The sequence below is a fragment of the Nelusetta ayraudi genome, unplaced genomic scaffold (genome assembly GCF_046127955.1).
Source record: "Nelusetta ayraudi isolate G7.1 ecotype Tasmania unplaced genomic scaffold, CSIRO-AGI_Nayr_v1 ptg000016l, whole genome shotgun sequence".
NCBI lineage: Eukaryota > Metazoa > Chordata > Actinopteri > Tetraodontiformes > Monacanthidae > Nelusetta > Nelusetta ayraudi.
The window spans coordinates 1637628-1646130 of record NW_027466066.1 but is presented as its reverse complement, the minus strand read 5'-3'; the positions used below and the strand labels follow the sequence as shown (position 1 = coordinate 1646130).

The 8503-nt window shown below is 47.4% G+C and overlaps 1 protein-coding gene across 1 annotated transcript in view; it reads right to left on the bottom strand.

Annotated features, from left to right (window-relative positions):
• Nucleotides 1-1118: 1118 nt before the first annotated feature.
• The window catches only part of LOC142886692 (parvalbumin-7-like), a 47469-nt gene continuing 40084 nt past the window's right edge, over nt 1119-8503 (bottom strand). Inside the window, exons 3-6 of the mRNA XM_076023768.1 lie at nt 4656-4721; nt 2490-2622; nt 2281-2390; nt 1119-1809 (exon numbers count right to left, since the gene is read on the bottom strand). Coding sequence (XP_075879883.1) covers nt 1784-1809; nt 2281-2390; nt 2490-2622; nt 4656-4721 — 335 coding nt within the window. The 3' untranslated portion in view covers nt 1119-1783. The remainder of the gene's footprint in view (nt 1810-2280; nt 2391-2489; nt 2623-4655; nt 4722-8503) is intronic.

The window sequence follows — 8503 nt, the reverse complement described above, 5'->3', positions numbered from 1 at the left end:
GCAAGTCCTTCTAAATTTACAGCAGAGATTAAAGGTTCCATATTATGTAAAATTCTCCTTTTTTGTGTTGTTTGTTGCTTCATTTTTAAAAAAAAAAAAAAAATAACATCCATCTTTTCAATGGAAACGTGCTAAAACACACAATTTTGAAAATTGGGGCTTTGGGATGTCGCCGAGGGCAACGGTACACCTCGTGACCCCCCCCCCCCACCCCCCCCCACCCCCCCCCCCCCTACACACACACACACACACACACACACACACAGCCAGGTGTACGTTCAGCTTTGTGGGACTGAGAGCTGAGACAAAGCTGGTAGCTTCCTGCTAAACGTGACGATTCGGATTCTGGGAATTTATAGAGGTCTTTCTCAATAATTAACCGTGCCAAGCTGCTCCTGCTGGACTGCACGGTGAAAAATGATCATCTGGAAATGACTCCAACACGCACCTTTAAAGTCTGTATTGCAGAAAGATGAGAAACTGGTCTTTGGCCCTTTTCAATGTTAAGAAGCCGGTCGTCGGGAGCTCGTCTGATGAGCACCAACGAGGAACGCCGTCTGCCGCACGGCCTCTTTTTCGGGCGATAGCCCCCTAATCTTCACAGCAGTGTGTGCCTGCACTCTCAGGCAGTGAGCTGGCCTACTAAAGGAGGATCAGGAGTCCCGCGTTGCCAGTTTGGGGCCCTCCGCTGGGGATGCTTAACCTAAATTGAACCTCCGTGTGAATCCAATTCTGCTAATGGCTCGACAGCACGCGCGCGCTAAACTGGCACAGCACTTCCGAGCGGGAGAACTCTTCGGCGAAGTGGAGTAACGTGGCCGCCGCACCCCCCCATCGACCCACCCCTTCGTCACCCCCCCTACCCTCACTTCAGTCAAATCATAACCGCGCATCAAGCTCAGTCAGGGGGGCCCCTCAAAGAGTACGACGCCCGAGCTTTTGAAGACGCGGTTGATGCAAACGAACGCTAACAAATGACCGAAGGCCATTTTTCTTCACCTTAAGTTTTCAAAAGAGCAACTATGAACGCGTTATACAGGCGGATTGCTGGTGGTGGGGGTGGCGGTGGGGGTTGGTTAGACATCAAAGGGAAGAATTAACGGAGGAGCCGCAGCCAGTCGGTGTTCTCCAGGTTTTGTTTTATTCTTTCACACTTATTTTATTTCATTTACAAGCTCGACCTCGGTCTTCTCTTGGTACGTTTTACAACAGCTCGTTACCAGAGGCAAAAGGGATGGGCGGGCGGATGGGTAGATAGACAGATGGATAGATAGATAGATAGATAGATGGATAGATGAAAAGGATGGCGAGGGCAGCAGATGCAGTGGAACGGACTGAGAGGAGAGAAACAAAAAAGGGGGGAAAGAGGCAGAGGGAGGTGCGGTGGTGATTCGTCAGTGACGGAAAGAGAGGAAAGCGGGGGAAAGAGTAGAAGAGAGGAAGGATGGCAAACTAAAACACACCGAAAGGGGGGAGGGGCGTCTTTCTCCTATGTTCTCTTAAGTTCTCTAACGTCAGCAGACGGGCCTACACTTCGTAAGATCTATACATATGACACAAAGAGACGACATCTTGTATAAAAAGAATCAAATAAATAGGACGTGAGAAGTGGAAGGGGGGAATGTGGGGAATGTGGGGAATGTGGATGGGTTGGGCGGGGGAGGGGGGCGCAGGTAGCAGGAGTCGGCTGCAGTCTGGCGGGCGTCGGGGCGTAGCGGGAGTGATCTTGGGGGGCGCTAGGGTGGGTGGGTGGCTCGCTGGCACGGGCGCAGGCAGCGACTCTTTATTCTTTCACCAGGCAGGTGAACTCTGCAGGACAGAAGAAGCACAGAGAGGTACAAAACATCAAATGGACAGGGTTGCTTCAACTACGAAGACGATGCAAACTTCTCATCATGGAGTTAAAGCTCGTCTGACCAACGTTCGACTCTTCTGGTTTGGCTCTAAGAGCGTCACATGGTTACTTTGGCTGGCCGACAGTTTATCGAGTCCAGTTTATCTGTGCAGCCCGAACCTTTTCTGAAGAAGAAGTCTGAATACATCATTTATAGCAGCAGCTCAAAGCGTGTTGGGCAAAAACCTGTTCTCACTAATGAATGAGGTGAAGCATCGCAACCTGAGAGCTCCTCAGCTGCACCGAAAAAACCTCCAGAAAAATACCAAAACTACACTCGCGGGAGATAAAGAGCGACCCTGTGTGCTCGCGGGAGGTGTTTGTGCAATTGTGTCGCCTTGTTGTGTGCCCCCGCCCAACCGCCACTAATGGAACTGGACGTTTACCATCGACTCCGATCTTGCCGTCCCCGTCCTTATCGGCCGCTTTTAAAAATGCTCTGGTCTCTTTGTCCGTCAGGTCTCGGCCATCTTTGGAGAAACCCTTCAGGACGAATCTGTCCGGGGAATCAGAGAGGAAGCAGAATGGATCAGCGCTCGGATCGTAACGCGCGACCGCGGCCTTTTCTTTGCTGTTGTGCGTGCGCCGGTCTCACTTGAGCTCCTCCTCCTCGATGTAGCCGCTTGTGTCGGCATCCAGCACCGTGAAGACCTTCTTCACTTCGTCCGCAGACTTGGCCTTCAGACCCACCATTTCGAAAAACTTCTTGTGGTCGAAGGAGTCGGCAACTGGACACACACACACACACACACACACACACACACACGTAGACACGCACCAAACGCAAACATGACACGCAAAAGGAAGAAACAACAACCGGCTCAGAGATGTAAAAGGTCATCCTTTGCCAACACGTCTGGAGTCTGAACCTTTGTTGCTGACACGAACACGAAATTTAAGGGACCTGAAATTTCAAACTCTTGTCCAACATTGCAAGTCGACCTGTGTGACAGAATTTACATTGACCCTTAATCAGGCGTGAAACCAAACTAAGAAACTTTTCAGCCTTACTGCTTTCGACAACCATATACTAACATACACAACACTGGCTCTTTCTGATGGTTGCACAAAAACTCAAACAATTTCAAAACAATTTCATCTGAAACAAACAATAACTGCAGACAACAAAAAGTGTAAGTGTCTCAATAACTTGTAATATGTGACTTATCTACCAGATAAAACATTGAAAATATTACATATTAAGTAAAAAAAAAAAAAGAATTGTATCAAAATGGATACAGTCACAAATGTTGGAGTTCTGCAGCCCTTTATTTTTTTTTCTCTCAAGTCTTTAACTTGACTTTTTCTTTTTTCAGTTTTTCTCAATTTTAAGGTGAACCCTGGATCTGACAACCAGGAAATGGGAAAAGGGTTCTGTAACAGAATCCAACTCTATCAGAGGAGAACAGCTGTGGAGTCTGATATTGAGAAACGAGCAGCCGACTGTCCCGCTGAGCCGTGGAGGGCGGGGGACTGAAGATTTCAGGGGGTGTAATCCAAAATACAAACAAGCCTCTAAAACGCCAACCTTCTCCAATAACACGTTTTTTTCCCCCAGTGTAATCCGGGCTGATCACAGCTATTCAAGCTTGTGTTCTAAATCTAAGTTATCCTGATTACATGCAGTCGGTCTCGTACAAGACCCTGCCTCCTGCAGTACAGTGCACACACAAATTAAAAAACGCATGTGAAGGATTCGAAATGGTACCAATTGAACACCGGTAGAGAGCTTCCACCCAAGGTGGTGCTGCTACCACTCTAAACTGAGTTGTCGCTGAAGCTATTCACTTAAGAGCCATTTTTCAAAGAATTCAGCTACGTTCGCTGTCGGCTGCAGTGACGACGATTTCATTTGTCTGGCCTTGATGCTGACAAACACCGACATGCTTCTTCTCCGCCGCAGGAACAGCTGACGCTCAAGAAAACGAACATAATCCAAATCCGAGACATTTGATACACTGCGCGTTTTGCTGTTTTTGTTCCAGATGTGTCGCTTCCATTGCCGTACAGGTTGAGATGATGTGTCTTTTGAAAAGTGGCTCCTTTGTACTGACTCGATTCCTTGACTGTATCCTACTAGAAAATCACGCTATGGCAGTGCCTCAATTCAGGGTCTGCACCCTTCGAACGGAGTGTCCTCCGTCTGAAGGAAGTGTTCAGCCTAGAAGGACGGACCAAACCCCGCCTCCCCGGTAACCACACGGGACGGTCTAGCCTTCGGTGTATTTCCTGGTTGCGTCGCCGCCGTTCCCTCCGGCTGGCCAACCCCGGAAGTGACGTTTTTATAGTATCAAGCTAACCATTGGTTCGACATCTAACGATGCCGTTGGATGATCATATAAGTAAAATCCTACGTTAAAAACTGGATACTTTATGTGAAACTTCAATACTTAAATGTATACAAAGTGCCTTTGCCAGTACATGCCGCTAATTTCAGCTGACTTCCCAGGATCCTACGATGCTTTGCAGCAGCACGCAAAGCATCATGGCATACAGAAGTACGCGAAGGATAGTAGCGGTGCAGCCTTGGAAATCGGCTAAAACAAGGGCGCATTCCGAGAACGCAATCGGAGCGTCCTAAGGACTTTTGGGAATTGGGACAAGCCTTCGCGCAGTGCTATGACGCAACTTCCTTTCAAAATGCGGACCCTGAATTGAGACACTGCAATGTACTCACTAGTAGGCCGGAACAGGATTAAACTGAAACATTGTGAACCACCATCAGTTCATGAGATTGGTTTTGAACGGTGTGGCTTATTACCTGCGAATGCATCCAGGGCCTTCTTGATGTCGTCACCGTTGAGGATGCTGTTCATTGCCATCTTGGCTGTGAGAGAAACAAACGGAGAGACAAAGGAGAAGTTTCAATAGGACAGTCCGGGGGACAAGGTTAAGATCGAGTTAGCTGGAGAGCACCGAGAGCGAGCAGAGACACTCTCGTGTTACTCCGGTGACACTCCTCACGAGGAGCGGGAAACCGAGACATGGGAGACAGAGGTGAGAAGTGATGGAATGAATATGGAGGAACAGGAAGGAGAGGTGAAAAAAGACTCAGGTGTGGCGGTGCGAGGGAAGAATGGAAAAGAAGATTATTTGTGTGCCAGCGAGAAGAAACAACAGACATTCCCGTTCAAGAAAACACAGAGTGGAGGACAGCAAGATGGAAAGGACAGAAGGAGGGTCGGTGTCTATATCAGCAATGTCTCGTTCAATCTCTCTGGGTAGCACCGCATGGCCGCACACAGAGGGAGGGGGCGGAGTCAGCGGCTGAGTCAATAGGGGTCTAACGGGCCATCTGAGCCCTCCGCTTCGACTGAGAGACCACATGGGAGTCCGGTTTGGTAACACAGTCTGCGCGGGGAAAGAAAAGGTGAGTGGCACTTTTAAAAGGGGCTTTGGAATTTAATCCAGCGGTGTGTGACTGACGCTGATCGCCTGCTGTCACCCTCCGCTCACGTTGACTGATGCTGCCTAATCTTCTGTCGCAAACACTCCTTGCCTAGAAAATCTTTGCAGCTTGAACACACAAAAATAGAGCTAGCTACGCGACTGCCGGAGCAGGCATATTCTGGGATATTATTTTGTAAGAGCACGTCGCCACATTTAGGCCAACATCACCTTAAGTGCCAAACGTGTTTTCGATGGTCGGAGGAAACCGGAGCACCCAGGAAACGAAATCCACAAGAACATGGAGAGGATATGTAAACACCACAAAGTAAGATCCTGGAAGGCCAAGCAGTGATTCGAACCCAGGACCGAAACCTCTGCGCTACTGGTTGCCATTGCCATTGATGTTATTCAACATGTTACCTTTTTCTAGAGGGCAAGTTCTTGCAATATATGCAAAAGGTTTCCTGTTCTGAAGGTGCGAATGTGTGGGCAGTCTTTAGATTTTGGTCCATATTTTTGAGTTTGGTTGCCATTGGGAACACAATCAATATCAATGATAGGACCTTTGGATATGACCATTATGGAAATCTATGGTATCACACATCATCCCTTTAAATAATGTGTTTCCGTTTCGAAAAGGACAGATTGGATTCTGACATATTCACAAGCACATCATCTGCGTGTAGCGTGAGGAAAAAGTCAAAGTGCCAGATGTGGTCTGGCTTGTCAGGGATTTGGGAGTGTGCCAGGTGGAGCTCTCTGTAAACTGCCCTGCCACACCACTCAAGGTCTACCTCACTGCAGTTTATTAGCACAAAAAAGCCCAGGAGAGCCTGGGCGCACACAAAGACTCTGCAAAGAAACACACCTGCCTGTTTGCAGCAGCAGCTTTCCATCTGTAACAGTTCTAACAGAAAAATCAAAGCCATAACACTGGATCACCAGCATTCTGCAGCGTCGCCTTCCGCGCCGCCGTGTTCCTTCTGCGCAGGAAGTAGCGCTGAGCCGGATTATATCACTGCCATGTCCTTCCAGGTGGAAATACAATCTGTGTTTCCTCTACGTTTGCGTCCATCACAAAAACAGCCGTGCTACCGAATATTGCTGCACTGTGAGAAGCAGCACATTTAATTTGGATGCATTCACTGGAGTCCAGTGATCGAAATCCATTAAAAAAATAAAATAAATGAAGGTGTATTTAAAAGATGGCTGACGTGGGCGCAGTTAACACATATAGATTAGGCCTGCCGTGACGGCCGATGGGTTTTCTTCTTTCGCAGATAAATGGGGAGCTGATCACAGCGTGAAGAAGTTTATTCTTCCGCCAGTGCCGTGTAACCGCGGTGATGTATGAGCTCCTTCTAGGGGTGCGCAGTTATCTACTTTCCTAACTCACCGCTACACACGCGGATCAATAGTCGACACCGGTGAACTGTGTGGCCACACGTTCAGTCTTCTCATCAATATAAAAGCACAGCCTCCCTCCCTGACCTTTACCGCAAAGGGGTCCGCAGGGAGAAGAAACAATTCACAGTGAAATGAGGAGGATGGGATTGATTCACTCGAGATATCTCAGTCGCCGTGAAGCACCATTACCTTTACGCCATTGATTTATTTGAAGCCTAAAGACAAGCTGCAGTCCGCCCGATCTGTCGCCTCGCCTGATCCCAGTCGAGTCGTTTCAAATGCATTGTTTTCTCCCGATCTGATAGTTTATCGTGCATTAATGGTTGACCGTGTTTTTTTGTTTTGATTTTTGTCATCTTGATGTCCATAACAATGCTTTTCTCCAAGAAGAGGCCATTTGCCCTCAGCCACTTATCTGTCTTGGGCAGAAAGAAAAATAACTTTGGAAGGCAGCCGGACGACTGAGATTCCAAGTCTGAAACCTCACACATCCATCTTGCGGAGTTCCCGTCTGAAGACTTTTCGGCCTGATTGGGGATCTGATTATCAAAACACTCTCTCTTCATTGGTAGAAAGGAATGGGGAAACTGCTGCAAGCCTGATAAAACCAGCATTAATGGCTGTGTCACCACAACATAACTAGGAGGCTTTTAAGGACGAGCAAAAGTAAAGAGTAAAACTTGACGGCTTTCCTTTGTAGAAATGTGTCGTCTGTTTACTCTGGACAGGCTGTTGGTAGGATTTAGATCTTATCAAAGTCGGTCGAGCGTTGTCCCTTCCACCAATAGGAAGCTGCGAAGTGTGACTGTGGCTAATATTACTAAGAATAGATTCATAAACAGGCTGTTTTATTGATGGTATCTTTTCCACAAAGACTCTATTCGCGCCAAGGAGAGCACTCATGCCCTTAAGCGCAGCACAGCCATGCCAGGCAGCTGCATTGACGTGAGAGTGCGTGAACACGAGTGTTTATGCCAGACAAGCTTTAAGAAGACTTCAAGAGGAATGAATGCACGCACATCCACAAGCCCCGGACGCCTTTGTGTTCTTTTGACGATGGTGGGGTTTGCCGAGCAGCCTGTTAAAAGCACAGGGAATGCGTGTGCGATTGTGTGTGTATGGGTTAAGTAGGGTGGAACAAAGTCAAGGAGAAAAAGGATATGCACGGCAAGACGAAACGGTCCTCTTCAGTTTACGAACTGGAGCTGAACCCTCGTCCTCCATGAAGCTTTGAAAAGCCTGTGTTCTCGTTCCGTTAGTGCACTCTAATGATGCATTCAAGACGCTTAATGCCGTATTAAGTTTGAACAGGGAGACGCAATGTTGGGATTTAGTTTGCAATAAATGGAAAAATTAAGAAGGCGGCTTGTCCACATGTGCTCACGCTCACTTTAATGAGGACTGTGATGCTGACTTAACAACAACAATGTAGCTCAATATTATTTCACTGATGGGATATTCAGGCTTGTATCATTATCTGAGGTAGTGCACCTTGGGAGATTTCCTTTTTGCTCTCAGTAGAATGTTAAGTTGTATTTGTATTAAGATGTTTTCAATAACTGTTTCAATATTTGAGTTGCCTTTATTTTGTAGAAGAGAAAATTGTATTGCTCTAGGCTCCACTCAGAGCTCCCTCGAGTTTTCTTAGGCAATACATCACAGTTGGCGTAAGAAAGATTTGACTTCTAGTGGGGCACTAGAAAATGTGTGATGTCATCTGCATAAATTGAGATAAAGGGAAGGTTTTCAATTATTATGGTAAACAGACAACAGATAAACGTGTAAGTGCCCGACTCAAACTCCAAATCACGC